The sequence below is a fragment of the Acanthaster planci genome, linkage group LG02, assembly GCF_054643075.1.
Source record: "Acanthaster planci isolate LZ-2023a linkage group LG02, COTS_SCS, whole genome shotgun sequence".
Classification (NCBI taxonomy): Eukaryota; Metazoa; Echinodermata; class Asteroidea; order Valvatida; family Acanthasteridae; genus Acanthaster; species Acanthaster planci.
In genome coordinates this window covers 27,268,609-27,288,175 of record NC_141778.1, presented here as the reverse complement: position 1 = coordinate 27,288,175, position 19,567 = coordinate 27,268,609, and the positions used below count along the sequence as shown (strand labels likewise).

The following is a 19,567-nucleotide window of genomic DNA, read 5'->3' as shown; positions in this document are numbered from 1 at the left end:
TATACATTAAAATCTCGACAACTGAACCTCAGGGGAATGGAGTTATCCTGAAAAAAGTATTTATTAAACTAAACCACTTCATCGTGGTACGTACCTTCGTGTGGCAAAACTTTCGTATCACTTAGTCATTTAACAACGTGAAGCGCTGTTATTGTTTCCACTTGGGCTTCCCTATGTGTGGTCATATGACCTTTCTTTTTACGGTCACATGGCTGCTGTAGTGTCAGCGATTGGACCGCCTGAAGGGGACAATTGGGCCTGCGTTGCAATCAGGTTAGTTTCAGCGTCTTGAAAGCCAGGATTACACAGTTGCAGCTGTGTTGATTTACGTGCTGTTCCTCGTCAGAAAAGAAACGAACTTGCAATGACTCCCAACCCTATATAGACTTCCGATACTTGCAACGCCGTTTGAAGCATTTTGGTGGAGGTTTATTGAATTAGAAACTTCAAAATAAGTATATTTAATGGTGTGGGCATTATTCGAGTTACGGTGGTATTTTTGTACATAAAACTTTAAGCCTTTTAACCCGTGACGTACATAGCACTGATCTGGTCCGCACGTGACACGACCAGCGCTCACCATTTGTGCACGCCACATGCGTTCCGCGTGTACGTGGTTATGCAACATCCGGGACATTTCCTTTGAGCGTTTGCAGGTGCGTATATCATGTAGGTGGTTTGCAGCTCTGTTCTTTTTTCTGACGTTCCCCGTGAAGATTTGTTTTTCTGTTCATACACCCACAAAAAATTTGCAAACTGAAGGTAACAATTTCGTTTGATAAAAAGGTAGGAGAGATTAACTCTGACGTTTAGAACAATATTCTGCTTGCTTCTTATGTACCAAAAAGAATACCTCCTGTATTCTATTTGTGTATAAGGTCTTGCTGCTCTTGTTAGAAATAATTTGACTTTTAAAAGGAATTACCCTACCTGATGCGAAGAGTACTGTTAAAATTATTCAACACGCAGATGACGCAAGTTCGTTTTTTGGAAATGACGATGATTTCCGAGTAATAGACGATATTTTCAGTGTTTACAGTAAAGGAACCGGTTCCAAAATCAACGCTGGTGAATCTAAAGGTTTATGGCGAGGGAATGGAGGACGAGGGTGGATGAGCCGTACGGCTTTCAGTGGGATAATAAATTGAAAATTATTGGAATCTTTTTTGGAAATGATGTCCTCCCAATGTTAACTGGGAACCAAGAATTAGTAAAATGAAAGGTACTTTAAGTACGTGGTCTCGGCGTAATTTGACGCACATTGGTAAGACGGTCATTGTCAATAGTTTTACTTGAGCGAGTTTAAACTATGTTCGGAGTGTCATTGCTTGTCCAGACAATCTCATTTAAAAAGTGAGTAATATGATCTGACGTGTCTTTTGGAATGGTAAATAAATCGATCGAATCGAACGAAGCACTATTGTTGGACCAAAATTTATGGGAGTAATGGGTTTAACTGACATTGGTTGTAAACTAGTGAGTGTTAGATTACAGTGGTTTAAATGTTACTGTAATGGGCAGGGAGTACAGAAAACTATATTCGACTACAGGATTAAGAAAGCCAGCGGTTCTGATTGGTATATATTAGCTAATGTCAAAACGCCTTTACTGGCTACTGATTTTTATGTGGACCTCATTATCGCTTTTCAAAAAGTTGGAGGTCGGGTGTCAAAAGATTTCAGTACTCTATTGGAGTGTGAAGAAATTCCATTATGGAACAATGTAGTTGTTACTAGAGACTTTTCTGTTTTAAAGAGTCAGATCCTAAAAGCTAAGGGCTATTGTTACTTATTTAAAGGATATTACGAGAGACAACAAATTAATTACATTTCAAGAAATTGGACAGAAGTGTAATGCTAAAAATATTATTTCTGAGTGTTTAATGGGCCGTATCCGAAAACACGTGGATGTCTTTAATTCAAGAAAAGGGACTGGGTCCACTTAATCATCTGTGCAAGAGGTTGACAATAATAATATAATATACGTATCGGGGAAAATTTTTTTTAAATGTGTATAAAAAGTTGATGCTACAAAGATTTGTTACCCCTAAAATCCAGAATGTCTGGCAAAATATATTGCACCTTGGGAAAGTCCTGAGTGGCCTTGTGTATGGAACAGTTATGTGAGTAATAAAGTTATTGGATCCCAAAGATAAACAGTTTTGGTATAAATTAAAATTTCGAATTTTGCCCACTGAGGATTTGATTTTTAAGATGGCAAAAGTAGCGATGTGTCGTGCCCCCTCTGCAAAACGGAAGTTGAGACTCATGAGCATTTATTTATGTACTGTACATACACTCAAGATGCGTGGATTTGGTGTAATAGTATGCAAATGCTTCGTCAGATCTGGAAGGCAAGATGTGATATTGTTTCCGACAATGTATCAAACAATGTTGAAATTCTTGTACTGTTCAAACAAAGTTTGAAATGGTTTCTGTCAATGCAAACGAGCAGACTAGAAGAAGAGCTATTCGATGCAATTTATGGTAAAAAGATATCTTTGATTGAAAATGAATGGTGTCATGATGACGTCATCAACTTATTTTTTACTGATTTTTCAATATTTTATTTTCCCCATCGGTTTTGTACACGTTTTTTGACTTGGGATGAAATCTGTAAACTATAAAGCCTTTTATTTCGTAAAGGACTGGTTTTATCTGGTTGAAATTTTGCAGATGACTAGAAAGGAAAGTGTTACAGACGAATGTTGACCTGCTGTGCTGGTGACGTCATCAGGGGATAAGTCACGTGACGTTAAGTGTGCACTGTTTGGGGCACTTTAACTCCTGAAGTAGATGTCCGATCGGATGCAAATCTTGAAGATATCTTGAAAAGGGTATGCTTTAGACGATTGACACGCGTACATTGCCCTCCCATGATGATGACGTCATCACGGGACAAGTCATGTGACATTAAAACTGATCTCTTGAAGCACATCTTTTTGGTTAAAATTATATATGTAAGTTTATTATTATGAATATTCTCAAACATTTTGTGCTATGCCCACAGAGCACTTTTCTTCACAAGCACAAAAAGGCAAAAAAGCCCTGTGTTCTGTCCTTGAGACAGACGCATTTCCTCTAGTTTTTGGCTTTTTCGCATTTTGCGAAAAAGGCAGTCTTTTTGTTCTTTTCTTCTGATGATGATGATGAGCACCCAAATCCCCTTTGTTTTGTGCACGTTTCTTCCATCCCCCACTTTAGTCCCTTAGCAACTTTGGATCTTTATCAAACTTACATCATTGAAGGACCCTTGTCTAAAAATGTGCACAGAAAAATGACGTCACGATGACGTCATCATGTGATTTATTATTGATATTTTAAAAATCTATTTCAGCCCTTTGACTTTGTACACGTTTTCAAGGCACGATTTGGAATATTTTGCGATCCTCAGTCGTCATTAAAGTTACAGACGGCAGAGACCATGATGCAAAATCGTTGAGTAATTTAAGACGTCTTGACGCCAGACTTCGATACTCTTATAGGTCAGACTAGTTATATGTTAGGTTCTTGCTTTTAGCACACAAGCTGGAAAAGGTCCAAGAAGGAAATCGCCACAATGACGTCATAATATATGTCACGTGACTTGACGTTAAATCTTTATCTTTCAAAGCCTCATATCTCCTAAAGGAAATGTCCAATCGAGTTCAAATCTTGCAGATATCTTCAAAAGGGAGTGCTCTAGAGGAATATTGACTTTATGTGATCATGACGTCATCAAAAGACAGGTCACGTGACATTAAAGGTGCACTCTTTAAGGCCTTATATCTCCTGAAGTAGATATCCTATTGGGTTCAAATCTTGCAGATATTGTGAAAAAGGAGTGGTTTAAAGGATGTTGACCTTATCTGATGATGGTGTCAACTGGAGACAAGTCACGTGACATTAAGGCTCCAACCTTTAAGGCACTATATTTTCAAAAGCAGATGTCAGATCGGGTTCAAAATGTAGATATCTTGAAAAGGGATTCCTTAAGAGGAATATTGACCTCATGTGAAGATGACGTCATCAGGAGACAAGTCACGTGACATTAGAGGCGCACTCTTTAAAGCTCATATCTCCTGAAGTACACGTCCGATCGGGTTCAAGCCTTGCAGATCTCTTGGAAAGGAAGAGTTTTCGACAAACGTTGACCTGATGTGGTAAGGACTTCATCGTGTGACTAGTAACGGACATTAAAAGTACATTCTTTACAAGCCCACATCTTGTAAACTACATGTCTGATCGGGTTGAAATTTGGTAGATAGATTTGGCAAGTGTTATAGACAAGGTGACATTATGTAAAGGGTGCAAACTTTAATTCTATGTATCTCCTAATGCCCAAAAGGGTGAAATTCAAATGTGGCAGTATCTCAGTAGCACAACACTTCTAGACAGGTGGTACTCGCACGTTACATGCCTCTTTGACCAATAGGGTGTCGTGATTTGCCACATGCATGCGCACGTCAAGCCGAGGAATGTGGGAGTGCGGTGCCACCGCAGTTTAGTTTCGGACCCGATTGCATCTAAATTGCTCAGAACTTTATTTATTCTAAATAATTGTTAAAATTGCATTTAATTTTTAATCTTACATTTTGTGTATTTGAATTTTAACCGGGGCGATGGATTGTACAGTCCTTTCCACAACCCCTGACATTGTCAGAAATTGATAACAATAATAACTGGCATTTCTTGGCACGCCAGCTATTCATTGCCTTATTTCTTCAATTCCAAAATTCCATGGCTCTAAGAGCTCTCTAATAAATACATCTTGATGAGTGCATTACTTTTATTCACAAGCTCGGTGGACAGCTTTTTTGGCCTACTTACGTGGGTGCATTCTGTATCACACCGGTTCACGTTTTGGAAATAAAAATGGCTCTTCATTATGTGTACAGTACAGTGTATGGCTGTTGTACATCGAGGCGCATACATCTGCCAATTAGTTTCAAACAGTGGAGACACTTATGGACAAGTTCAATTATGGACAACTAGATTAGGTGTTTGATTATTGACGGACCTCGCGCTCGTGAAGTGAAGTTGAACGTGAAGTGAAAACGACCCTAGTCAACCGTTGTCAGGTCGTTAGGTCGAAGGGGAAAACGGTTGACGCAGGAAGGGCAAAATAGCAAAAATTACAGTGAAAATAGTCGTTTACTAGTGACTGTTTTTTCAGCATTATTCTTATAACTGGTCCTCTCTGCACTGTGCTATTAAAAACAAGTTTATAGCAAATAACGACACGACCAACCCTTGGTAGGCTGGTCCCGAACAGTTGACCAGATTAGTCCAACCACCATCGACTAACGTGCGCTCAATCAGAGATGATACTATGGTTAACCTTAATCACACTTGACCTATGTTACAACTCTCTCTACACGGCGCTGGGATTCCAAAACGCATTGTCTTCAGTATAACAAAAAACATGCCTTGGCCTTCGCAATGAAACTGTATAAAATAACTTCTGAAAAAGGAAAATATTTACACACTGTATACATTAGATAACTGAAAATATTTTCGCGAGCAAAATGCAAAGCCATTGCTACAGTGGTATCACGATCCACTGCCAACAGAATGGATGAAACTCCACATGCACGTCCAGAATGTGCACATTGGGGGCGTCTCCTCAAATTAGTCAACATAATGCAGAGCGACGAGGCAATTAAAACCTACAAAAAGTGAATAATCCAACCGAAATTCGAAAACAACAAACATGTATACCTAAAGACGGCAAACAAACGTGAGCGTTTGACGCATTGCTGGCCAAGATTTTGTCCATGTAATACAAAACCCAACCAGAAATTAAAATGACAAATCATTCCACCTCGACAAGATAAAAAAGACTTATGTAGTTAGTTGGTTGATCCAGCCAATTTCAAACTATGTCCTTCCATTTGGATACAATGAATTCAATTCCACAAAGACAATGTTCTCGTTTCATTTTCAAAATTAAAGGAACAATTTTCAGATGAGGATAAAAGCTTTACAAAATTATCCAGGAAAACGAATACAAAGCTTCCAAAACACCCAAGCATGCAAGGGCAGTAATATTATTCACATGAATAGGAACAAAGGCCTTTGTCTGATTGGACTTAAAGATGAACAGTTACTTAATTTGCATTTACAGAACACCTGATGTAATTTGAATGCTATCACAGCATCCAGATTCGGCTTTACATTTCTCCAACCCCTTCCACTTTGCCACTCTGCTCCCCCCTCCCCACCAACGCGATAGCAAAATGAGGGATTCGGTGGATAATCACACATCAAATGCATCAAATGCAGGGTGAGTGAAGGATGAAATAGTCCCATCTTCTCCGTCACAAGAACCTAACAAGGTTACAGTTCCCCCTTGAGGATACATGTACCTGTGTCACTTTGGAATCCCTTAACACATAAAATGAAAACACACATTTTGCTGTTGTTATGAGTTGTATGAAAATGCTGCTATCAAGAAAACTCCGTAGTTGGTCCTAATTAGTCGCAATGGCAAACACTTTTGTTCCAACTTAAATCAAATTTACCGATGCCAATACACGTAGTAACAATGCCTTGGACAATGGGAAATTTGGCTGTTGGATAATCTTTTCGGTAACCTTCGAGTGGTTTTGTCGCAAAATCGAAATGTTACAGTGAACTGAATCAGGCATTTATTCTTTTGGAAACAGGTAACTACAGCTGGACACGAGCAAACTGAACTGTTACAATGTGAAAGTTAAATCAAGCAGAATGATCTGGATTTACACTGTACAGACAGGTAGCCGGAGTTGTATGAAATAGACATTCTAATAAGCAGCCTCAATGTGCAGGACTGAGGACACTACAGATTCAGCCATCAAATCACTTCGTATTTTGGTGTGTTTAAAAGTAGCACAGACTCAGAATCATACAAAAGAGTTCAAGCACTCTTGATGATTTTAGGCAAAATGATGACATACACGTACTACCGTACTGAAATGAGTCACCAGAAAAACCTTTAGATTAAATTTAATAACAAGAAACAAAGATATTATCCCAACCAAAACATACTGACAGGATTCCCACTGCTAAGAAAGTTGTTTAACTGCGTTACTCAAAATCATGAATAATAAATGGTAGAGAGATCATTGGAAACAGTCTGGTGTGAAGTCAGTCCAATTTACAATTACACTCAGTGACATTATTTGGCCTTGACTTTTCAAAACGTTATTGATCAAGTACACAATGTATTTCATTGTTGAAGATTTCTGTACCAAAAAGAGACTCTTTCATGGATAATGAATACATAATTTAGCCAGTCATAGCTGAATAGTTTGGACACTGCAATTATTTTATGAATGCTTGCTTCTGATACAGACACCCTCAATGACATACATTCTTGAAAAAAAATAAAAGGTATGTCATGAAATAAATGACCTTACACACACCATGTACAAAGGGTCCATTTTAGCACATGACCTATTCAAAGTATACATACTGGTTTTTTATTTTAAACAGCTAGGTTTGAAAATCCAAGATAAAGCATGGCTTTCATATGGTCGTAATCAACGCCGACAACATACAAGACGTCAAGATGCAGACAGTTATAGAAGAGACACTTTTTAACATTTCACCAAAAAAATTAATAAAATGGCATCCACAAAAATTTGCATAAAATGCCTTTTCAGGTGGAAACACCACCCCTTGGAACCAAACTGACACTCCGGTTTCGGGTATTTTGTTTATGGTCAGCTACGTTGACAATTGGGGCTGCATATGTTAATAGCAACAAGGAGAAAATGGTCACAGTGTAATACTAAGCGAGGGGGACATTGTTGTATGCCCATCATGCCAGAGTGTGTGTGTTTGTATAGGCCTACTTGGCAACTCAATGCAAACAGTTGGCAAAGTTGAACCAGGCTCAATCTTGCCAATCCTTCTGAGGCTGGTTTGCATTTGTCTGGGTTATTGATGACACTTCCGTTGGACACGTTTCCATGTCTGCATTGCACTTTGCATCTTCATTGCCTTGCTGTCTGCGTTTCTAACATTGATATGGGAACCAGGCTTATAGTCAAGTGCATTTTGGGGTATAAAATCTAAAGCATCATTTGAGCTGCATTATTTTTATGTGTGATCATTTACTGACAGAGGTACATTCAGCTTTGAGACAGGTTTACTGAGGTGTTCCACCCACCATATTGTGTACAATTCATGTCAACAATTTCACTTTGTTACTGGAATGGGCGATTCAACATATTCTACATATATGATTTTCTTTGGGACCTCAGAGCTTCCTATCACATTCATGCACAGGTTAGCTCATGAAGCTGCAGAGGTGTGGGTTAGCCTAAGTTTGGGTTATTTGAATGTAAGAAAGTGACTTGTAGATGTCCATTTCTCATAATTTTTATTGTTGTAATTGCTTTGAGAATGCGAAACATTGTGTGCACCATCATTTGATAAAAATGTGAAGATCTACAGGCGGGCTTAGCCAAATATGTACACAGTATAACATACATGAGCATGTCAACGATCTAATTTTCAAAAATACAAGTACAGTATCCCTACATCCCGAATATCATGTTTCCACGGCGACATATTTTAAAGCAGCAAACCCGTATTTCTTGGAGAGATCCTTCTGAAATTCCTCCTTTAAAACTTTCAGACACCTATGAAAGAAACGAGATAATGGAACAGGAAATGCTGTCAGTAAAGATTGGAATCCTGGAAGTGCCGTCCGACTTGTTGAGATCCTCACGTAGTTTTTCTCAGATTGACAACATCACACAAGCAAGATGTCAAGATCCCCAGGTAATTTATCATGGGATGACGACATCGTAAAAGTGGAATAACGATATTATTTGTCAATGGGAGCATGAAGGAAGAAACATCAGCTCACACTACTGGTGCTCAATAGTCATTGTTATACCAGGGTCATAGATAGTGAACTTTTATTTGTTGTAAAGTGATCAGGTGATCTGCTACAAGTGCACAAGTATCATTTATGGCTTTGCCTCGAGTGCCATTTGCCCCCTAAGGTGTACAAAACACCCTGGACTCCTACACCGCAGGCAAAATTTGTTAAATCATCCACAACTGAATTAGCTAGCAATGGCACATCAGTACTGAACTAATCCAATGGAGTGGATTAAACGTGGATGAATCACAAGTGCATGTCAGCATGAGCTGGGTGCAAATGCAAAATGACAGAGCCAGTAGTGTGTCCCATCATGGAAATGTGGTAAATGGTACCCAGCAGTGCCCCACTAGATACAAAACCACACAGTGAACATCGGCAATAATTGCTCAGATGTACAGCAGCCCTTTTCTAGCCTGACTTCATATACTGTGGCATAGACTGATCTTTCCAATGCCTGGAACATATTCAACAGTTTCCATTAGAGTACTATAAATAGCGGACTAGCCAATATGAAATTTTCACTCAGGATGGCATATAAAGTAAATCATGATAGATAAGTCAGTCATTATGTGGGATACCATAGAAAAAGTAATTGGATGCTTAAAAAAATGAAACAAGTCCTTGAAATGGCACACAAAGTAAGCCGCAAACCCCTTAATCAGCCAATTTTGACAAATTGCAGTACATGCAAATCCTATACACTACATTTGACTTGTCAGTTTTAGATCCAATGATCTTCCATTTTCAGTGCAAAATGGAAGAGAATTTAACTGAAATCCTCAATGAACAGAATTTAGCTTTGTAGGGAAAAGTCTAAACAGACAAACAAAACATTATTTGTTTCTTCAAAACTGCAGAAAAGTTGTTGGTTCCAAGCAAAGTATACAGCAAGCAATGGTATTCTTCACTTAGAATTCTATGGCAAAATATTTTCACAACTCCCTTTATTTTCAGTTTACATCCCCTTTACGATGCATATGCTGAAGTAGATTTTTGTTTGACATAGTTCCCATATTTGAAACAGAATTCAGGATTTCTTCTTGGAGAGTGAATGTTTTGAACCAGAAAGCCACTGGCTCCTGGTTTAAAACTAACTGATATACACGATACAGTATAAGTTAAAATACTCACGTCCGATAGAGATCGCTTGAGCGAAACTTGGCTATGTCAAAACTTGGTGTGTGGGGCATGTGTATGACGAATGCATTGGGTAGGACAATGAATTCATACCTAGCAAGAGACACACAATGATCAACTCAAAGTTTAGGTAACACCTCTATAAAAATAGTCTGACCTTGAAGAAGTTCATAAGAACCTATAACAAAGAATACATCATCAATTTTAGCTTTCGAGCTAGCCTGATTGCAACCATGGAACTAACTGCAGAAAGCCATGCAGATGTAGTCCCATTGCTGACTTTTTGTTGTGGCCATTTGACTGCAAAACGAAAGGTCATGTGACCCCACAGGAAACCCCCCGTGAAAACAAACCCTAACTACATGTATGTACTGCACTTTGTGCTGCAAATAATAAACATGATAGAGCAAATTACTTGAAAGTTTGCCACACCAAAGGTACAGCATAAACTGGTTTACAGAGCCTGAAAGTAAAAGGTAACACAGTGAGCTTCTGGAACCCTCATGCGGACCACCGATGCAGATTTTATCATGGGGCCATTCTATCATGTTCAATGACTTTTTTGAAGAGTGATTCGAAATTGAAACCATCTCGAGAAACACTCATTTCAGAATGTTACCATTATGTTCCTAAATTAATATTTTGGAAAAATCCCCTGGAGATGTGTAAAAAACAAATGTCATTAAAAACCTTACACTTCCGGCAATGTGGTTTCTACGTCTCCTTGTTCATGCACATTTGTTCACACTTCACGTACTTACGTGAAAATGAGACTGTACACTGCAAAGATTTACCTACCTGCAGTTGATGAGTTCTAGATTCAGTCGAGTTGCAAAGGTTAGATTAAACTTTAGAATACTTTGTAAATGCAGATTATTCCTTCAATTTTATTTCCTTATTTATTATTTTGATTTGTTCTGTTTTTAAGTTACCTTTTACTGAAACACTACCATAATATGTCATTCTTTATGTCACTGTTTATCTGTGTACAAGGATGCTGAATTGCACTTGTCTTAATGTATATTTGATTCTTGGAAGTGCAAGGTCAGTTTTTGGCAGAATATTTCTCTTTCAGGTCAGGTAATTTTAAGTTTCTAAAAATTAATATCATCGCAAATATTTTTTTCCTAAGCGATTTTTTTAAAAGAAGAAAACAAAGGAAAACAATTGAAAATTCGGAAATTTCTGCATATTATTTTTCCTATCCAAGGGTTCCGGAAGCACACCTTCAGAGGCAAACTTTCAAGCTTTCTTGCTTATCTCTCAATAAAGAAGAAACTTGTGGGTGACAACATGAAATCTCAAAAAAAAATATGATTTGTGAGCAAAAGTATGTGACATTAGAATGAAAAAAAGTGGGGAAATAGCCACAGAAAAAGTTGGAAATGCAGAGCAAGTTGATTTGGATTACGTATACACAGTAAGTGTAATGTGCAGGCCTATTGGACTTCACAACTCAGACACTTTCATTAGCTCAAAATTTGGACAACCCAAATTTGTATGCATTCCCTGAGGTTCAAGTTATTGAGATTTCATTGTATTGAAACATACTGGGCCTACGAGTACTCTTCAATCAGAAAAAGTAGAGGTTGTCAGAACTTGGGTGTGTCTCCACTTTCAGCTTTATCTTTGATTTTCCAAGCAGATTGCAAGTGAAATGTTCCAATCTATGGTTTTTTATCAGTCTGATGTCTCTGTGACAATAGTTGGGGCTGAACCTAGCAGGAAGGGTCTCAACCCAAGGGCTGAAGACTTTGACCCAAGGCAGAAACAATCCTTGAACACACCCTTGCTGTCCCTATGCAGCAGAACACTCACCCCTGTGCATCAACTTCCATAATCTGGGAGACTTTGTTCCAACCAAATCCCACAAATCTGAGATCATAGGTTGGGCACTCCATTTTGATGACTATGTAAGGTTCAAAATCAGGTTCCCACTGCACCTGTGGACAACAGTGAAATAATCAGTTTTTAAAAACTTTTTAAAACTTGAATATTCAAGTCATGTATCAACAAGTGTAGCTCAATGAGCTCATTTTTAAACTGCACAGTTGACTTTCTTTAAACACTGTCAACCACAAATAAGTCCCTAAAAGTGCCAGAGTTTTTTTGGCTAGTTGCAACAGGCAGAAGATTGACTGATGAAAATAAAACAACTGTCGGTGGAAACTGCAAGCTGAGGGCTTCATGCATTTGCAATAGATGCTCATGTTACTTTTAGCCACAGGTAAGTACATGTAGGTCATACCCAGCTAAATACTCTTCGGTAATGTTTTCTAGCTTCTTCCCCATGAGGCACAATAGATTCAGCAGAATATTGGCTGCTTACAGCAGCTTTCTGGTATTGCGAATTGTTCAAGTTAAAAAAAAAATACATGTGTATTTTATATGACCTCCAGTTCCATTCCAGCGTCAAAAAATGGCTGCATATGTTTGGACAAGACTCAATGATTCATTAGTGTCCATTCAAAAGGAGGACATCACATTACAAAAAAGAGGTTTTCCCACAGTTATGACTGAAAAGTTGTTACTTAACAGAGATTGCCTCTGAATTAATAATGTTTACACATCACTGGCCATGGTAGACTCATCTTGCATAAGATGGCCCTGGAACTTGGGTTCTAATCTTTGCAATTTGACTTTGTGTAATTACATGTACATGTATTTCCGACCACTGCCCACAACCTGGCTAATCTAGAGCTGGTTGTTAAGAAAGTTTAATAGCCTTGTGGTTTCAGAATAAGAATTTTGGGTGTGTTGCCACTTTGGGAAGAAAAACTGTTCAACTATTGAGTATCCAAACAGATCAGGTTGGGGGGTCAGTTTGCCTGTGTCTAACAATTTAAGAGAGTATGGTCATGTTTGTTTCACACAGATCCAGATCACGACCAGTGATCCTTTGAGAAAAGGGTTTGTGGGTACACCATGGAATCAATCTCTTTTGGGCGAGGTGTGGTTCTTAAAAGAACCGGTGAGTGTTAACTCGACGTTTCGGCCAGTGTGCTCTGGCAGTCCTCAGGAGAGTGCCAGACTGGAGTGGATAGCTGGTTATAAAGGTAATCCAGAAGCGGTGGAGCATGGAACAGGATTCACAGGTTGAGTGACTCGGTGTATGCCCTGTTGCGTGAAGGTGTAGGATCCTGGAATTGTTAGGAAACCTTGGGTTTGGGTATAGGGGACCCTACTACCCGGGAGTGGGTGTCTGCTTGGGTGCTAGTAGTGGGCGCCAGATGACGTTGAGCTTGAAACTGATGTCTTGGGGTACGGTGTTGTGCCGGAAAATCTTGATGGCTTCTCGGATTCTCCTTGGAAGCCAGTTCTGGATGGGGGCAATGAGTTCTGCTCTGTCCCATTTGATGCGGTGGTCCATGGAGAGTGCATGTTTGATGATGGCTGACTTGTCGTATTCTCCTCGTCGGCTGTGCAAGCAGTGTTCTTGGAGTCTTGTGGGGAGGTTCCTTCCGGTTTCCCCAATGTATACTTGGCCTGGTATGCTTCTTCGGTGGGAACATTGGTGAATAGCAACACCACATCAAAGCTCACCATGATGTCTGTTGGCTGGAGTGACAGGTTTCTCATGAGCTTCACGGACTAGGTGGAGTTGGAGATATGGTGTGTTGCCGACCAGGGGCTGGAGGATGCCAGTCAGGAGGCAGGCAGTCTCGTACGTCGGTGAGCCCCTTAAAACCACAATGGAGCGCAGGGGGATGCCCGGCTTGTGGACCTTGGGTTGACCAAAAATCTTGGACAGGTAGATGTCGACTGGCAGAGGCAACGGTACAGATCTGCTGGGATGGAGTCGGAGCGGTGGAGGGCGAGGAGGTGGCTGGCAATGCGTTTCTCGATGGCTTGAGTGGGGTCCTTGGGTAGGGGGCGGTAGGTGCCGGCTGTGAGGATGTCTTGTACTTTGTTGGAGTAAGCCACGCGGTCCATGACCACGGTGGCATTGCCCTTGTCAGCCATGAGGATGTGTATGGACTTGTCACTGCGGAGATCACGGAGGGCTTCAACTTTGGGTCTGGTGAGGTTGGGCTTGATCGGTTTGGCGTGTAGGAGTGCTTGATGGATCTTGACTCAATTGTTATCAGCTGTGGTCTTGTCAAGCTTCCGTATGGCAGATTCCGTGGCTTGGATGATGTCGGCTAGGGAGACGGCGCGTGGTGGGTTGGCGAAGTTTATGCCTGGGGACAGGACATCTGTCTCAGTGGTCAACAGGGTGTGTTGGCTGAGGTTCACAACAGTGTGTCGTTGGAAATCGAGATCCAGATCCGTGTTAAACAGACCCTAGGATTATCCTGCCTAACATGGATGTTGTAAGGTAACTTCTTTCAAGCACGGACTATTTACCCAGTGATGTGCAACCGCGAGCGGTTCCATGCATGTTACAGATTGTTATTACCACCACAGGTGCTCTCGACTTTTCTCGAGAAAACTGCGACACGCGTTGCAGCATGCAGCATGTACAGTGCAGCCGTGGTTCTGCCGAGACGATGCGCCAACGCGGTGCTTAATCTATTTGTTTAGACGAATAAATCTTCATTAATCAATTTCAAGCAGAAACGAAGTTTTAATGAGGCAAGATTCCCCAATTATGTGGTACACTTTTCTCAGAATGTATAGGATGAAATATCTTGAGCAGCATATTTTTAGAAAGGGTGTACCCTGACTTAAAATATTCCAAGAAAACAAAGTGGTAGACAGGAATACATATTTCATTATTAGAGATAATCCAATTTAATTTCTGCTTTGATATTGTGCCGGCCGTAACACGCATTGAACCAGCTCTGAGCTTAAGTTGCACATCCCTGGGTAAATGGTCCGTCCGTGTTTCAAGCATGCTTATCTGCTCCATGAGTAAGTAGTCCTCATCAGCAAAGTGAGTGAGGCTGCTATGTGATTGTTTTAATGAACATCTCTTGTTCACACACAGAGCTCCTACCTGGTAGGGAGTTGTGGCTGTCCGCCACCTAGCAAAGTTGGTGGGGGCGTGACCCTTCTGCCACACATGGTAACGGAATGTAAATAAGGTGCCCATGTCCAGCATGTGCAAGAGTTCTGCCTTGGATTTGGGGAAAGTCAGACGGTAGCGTAGTGTCTCAAAGGCTGGGACTACTAAAGCCTGTTGAACATTTGAAAGGTAAAAACCAACATTCCCCTTTAGTTAATTCAGTCACATTGTCAATTTAATTCTGCTGCACTAAAGTTTGAAGTAACCTTAAATGTAGCTAAGATGGTTTCAGGAATGTTCAGATGTTGTGAGCCAAACGATCAGTGATAATGATATTTTAGCATTTTTTAATTACAGACACTGTGCACCTTATACATGCTTTGATATTATTATTATTATATGCCATATAGAATTAGTATGTCCTGATATCTTGATTTCCACTTTTTATTTTGAAAGCAAAAGCAGTCAACTTCTTCCATATTCAATTACATGCATAACTGGTGAAATAGTTGTATTTCTCATCAACTCTAACCTTCCAAATCTTTTCAATCTGATTGGCGAGTTCAGCAGGAATTTTCAGGATTGTGGAAAAAGTTAAACTTTCTTGACAATTGTTATCATAAAGAATGCCCCATGTAGGTTCCTGAAAAGAGGTGGTCTTGGAGATTAAAAAAAGGTATAGAAAAAGTTGTGATTGGAGTTAAACACAAAGCTGACCTTCTTAGATGACTTCATGTCCATCATATCAATGGCTTTCCTCAGGTATGAATACAATCCATACATCGGCAGAAAGTCGATATCAGACAAGAAGACATACGGAGTGTTGGTCTGCTTCAAAGCAGTGTTGCGAAGGTAATTCACAGGGTAGAATTGCTACAGACAGATAATTAAACTTGATTACTGCTAAACATTATCTCCTTAAATGGCAGTAAAAGTAATAATACAAATGCTCATCAAAAAGAAGATAGATTGCAAAAAGGTGCATCTGAAGGATTCCATAAAAACAGTTCTATTGCATGCAACTTCATTCCTCAAAGTCATGTTGATATTTTAGCAGCGCAGTAGCCTAGGTACAATTGTTATCTGATCAAAACCATTTTTTGAGTCAGAGGCCTTTAATAGAATTTTTAACAATGCAAATCAATGGAAACAAAAACCAACAGTTTCACCAGCACAGTGGCCATTACATCATCACCAAAACTGAGTGACACATCAGAACAAGAAGTCCAGTTTTCTCTTTCTATTATGCAAACTAAAAACCAAATTAAAGTACAACACCACCATAACAAACACGCCTGGCTAGCTGGGTCCACAAAAAAGTTTGTTATAGTGGTTGCTGGGTAGAGTCAATTCTCAGTAATACAAACTTAGATACAACAAGATTCCAATTAAGATGTTTGGCCAGTCCCGACTAAAGTGTGTACATTTCAATAAGGAAAAAAATCTCAAATATGAGCTTGGGTGGTACAGGATTTATGTCAAGAGAAAACTTTTTTCAGTGCGCCTGAGTACAAGTATATTGTTATTTAGCATGAGCATTTTGAAAACAACTCGTCAATCGCTGCACCCATTCAATAAATACAATGTATGCTGTTGTACTCGGCAAAGTGATAATGCTCACTAATCCAGGACTGCAGTTTTGGGCAGTTTAGATTCCAAAAAACAAAAAAATATTCTTTATGGGGGATTTTGTGCTGCCCAATCCAAACAAAGATGACAGACAATGGGCACTTGCAATTTCCGGGCCATCAGAGGACCCAAATAAAAAACATCTGTTACCAACTCCCCACCAAAAGCAAAATACCCCTACTGTACATCACTTATTAATATAAATTTCATGTTTCAAAAGGGATAGGCCTTGCTGGGAAGATTTCTTGTAAAACGTGCATCAACACATAAAACAAACATACATATAACAAGAAAACACCTCTCCATAATTTCAAAATATGAATGCATGAAAATATGTTACAAATTATAGTTTCAAAACCTTATTTCACTCCCTTCTGGGAGCAAAAGCTAAACAATAGCTGTTAGGTACCAAAAGTTGTCTGAAGAAATTCCCAACAATCGTGACGTCATAAGACAGAGTCCTTTATCCGGCAACTGTTTACTGTTAGGTAACAACACGTTGACATGTATGTAATGCAGAAGCATTAGCATGTGCCATCATGTCAGACTCAAGCAATGATAATTCCAGCGTTGATGCTTTTTCAGCAATCAATTGTCATGTTGGTCTTATTCATTTGACAAAGAAAGCAGCAGCACTGAAGGAGCTGATGAGGCACAAGACATATTGCCTTATCAGTTCGAACCAGAATATACTCGGGAACAGATTTTGCAACTCGAGGCTGTTGGGTACGGGCATGGCGGCGACCCGGAGGATCGACAACAAAACACTGACTAATTTTGGATTTTGCCCTGCCCGACGTGTATTACAACACTGTATATTTACTGTTTGCCCCCACAGGCTTGTGAGAAAACCAACAAGCATACTTGTGTGGGACTCAAGCCCATGACCTCCTGCTTACTAGTGCAGACGGCTTTACCACTCGACTGACAAGCTTGCCGGTGTCGGCTGGCTAGTTAGAGTCAGATGTAGCAGCGGGTACTGCGAACCACTGTTTCCAAGGATGGAAGGATGGCAAGCACGGTGGTCCCCTGCACAAATCCATCCTCGGAAAAACACTTGCTGGTAATGATTTGTAACTGCACCATAATAAAAATTTGGCTTTCTGAAGAGACGTAATTGTCCTATCATTGGCTATTCAATAGCTGCTTTTGCTGATGTTTGTTTGATAAATCCTGTTTTAAGGTGAAACATGCACGTATTATCGTCGACAAACGGCAAAACCAGATGATGCGAAACAGGTTGATGTTGGGTTGGGATTTATCTTTAGGGCCTACTGCCTACTGGGAAAGCTACATTGCCTTCCTTGTCTTTCATCTGTTTTGCCATTTTGGTTGTTTTGTTGTGTGTTTCAGTGATTTTGGGGGTAGTTTTTTGTTCATGGTTATAGGCGAGCCTACTTTGTCAAAGTTGGTATTCCATTCCGTCAATTTTTTCACCGTGCACTGCGATTCACTTGCTTGAACCGATCAACTTTCTTGGCAGAACTATGCATTCTGGTCTGGAAAGTCTAGTTCGTCTTATGACGTCACATTTTTGCCAAGATTTGTCTGCTGCCCTCATTGACCCATTTCGATCAAATTTTGCACAGAGCCCAGGCAGAGACTGAAAAAAATGCCAAGTTTTGCTGATTTAATGACATAAAAGAGGGGTTAATCCAACTTTTTGCTTATAAAACCGTTGAAAATTATCATATAACGTCAATTTAACCCTACATGGCCCATCCCCTTTAAAATCTGTTACTGCCCTACCCATATACAGTGTAGGTCTCTTTGGAAGTGAAGTGTAAAAGTTCTAAATCTCTCTAAAACACATTACCTATGCCCTCTACTATCCACACAAAAATTCACCGGTTTCCTTCACTTTGTACAAGTAGAAAATTGCATTTCTGTCGTCGATCACCAATTAAGTTGCTAATGTCCTTTCTTGCGAATACTTTTTATTAAAGATAAGGTTCCAGAAAATATAAATAGTTTAGTAAGTCCCCTGACTTTTGTGTCAATGGGAGTCGACTGTATAGAGATTTTCAGTCTCTGATGCACAAGTTTCCAGCTCCAGACCATTCACTGAATAAGGATTTTAGGCCAAAAATTAGTAAAGTGCATAAAACATTTTTGAGTCAAGAGGCATGTTCTATATAATAGTGGCATTGTACTGTACTTAAATAAAGGTCTTAAGACTCATTTTGAGGGATCTGGTCAGAAATTTGGAAGAGCAAGGTTGTTTTTCAACAGTACATTAACATTCTCGCTCTGAGGTTGTTTCATTTATTGCACTCACATCTGGGCGAGGGGGCAACCCTCCCTTCACTTTGTACAGGGATTTTTATTCTCCTTATTTTTGGCCTTTTCTGCATAGTGTGGGAGATATTCCTAGCAAATAATCAGCTAAATTTCAGGAATATTTGGTGTAAAGGCTAAGAGTTTGGTCAATAATTCAGATTTTCCCCATAGATGATAACACTATTTTTGCCCCCTTGAGTCCCAAGTGTAAAATATGGATTAACCACTAACTGACCAATCCGAGAGAAGAACCAAGACTCAGTGATGTCACCCACAGAGGTTTCCGAAACCAAAAAATTGTGTTTATGAGGCAGACTTTAGTTTTCTTACCCCCTCTTTGTAGACTACATGATAGCCCACATTCTTGCGCTTCATCAATACATCAGAGCTAAGTGTGAAGCGTAGGAACTGCTGAGCCTCAGCATCAGACATGTACAGGGCCAAGCTGATGGGACCTGATAGATACAACGTTCACGTACATCAGATCAAGCAACAAAATATTACAACAGGCAGAGGGTTTTTACAGTGAAGTTTTCACACTCTACTCTTGCTGTGGAAGCAAGCATTTTGCAAAACCTCTTCACATTTCTGATTTTATGCAGACTAAGTACGAGAAACTGTTTTTGTCTCTGTCACAGCTGGAATTTCCGTCCTACATATTCTACAGAAGACACCCTTCACTGTTTACAGAGAAGCTCTTCCCTCCCTCTTGGA

The 19,567-nt window shown here is 39.8% G+C and overlaps 1 protein-coding gene across 1 annotated transcript in view; it reads right to left on the bottom strand.

Annotated features, from left to right (window-relative positions):
• Window positions 1–4,505: 4,505 nt before the first annotated feature.
• The window catches only part of LOC110975888 (xylosyl- and glucuronyltransferase LARGE1-like), a 67,466-nt gene continuing 52,404 nt past the window's right edge, over window positions 4,506–19,567 (bottom strand). Inside the window, exons 13-18 of the mRNA XM_022228753.2 lie at window positions 19,184–19,308; window positions 15,662–15,817; window positions 14,936–15,115; window positions 11,815–11,939; window positions 9,991–10,089; window positions 4,506–8,608 (exon numbers count right to left, since the gene is read on the bottom strand). Coding sequence (XP_022084445.2) covers window positions 8,518–8,608; window positions 9,991–10,089; window positions 11,815–11,939; window positions 14,936–15,115; window positions 15,662–15,817; window positions 19,184–19,308 — 776 coding nt within the window. The 3' untranslated portion in view covers window positions 4,506–8,517. The remainder of the gene's footprint in view (window positions 8,609–9,990; window positions 10,090–11,814; window positions 11,940–14,935; window positions 15,116–15,661; window positions 15,818–19,183; window positions 19,309–19,567) is intronic.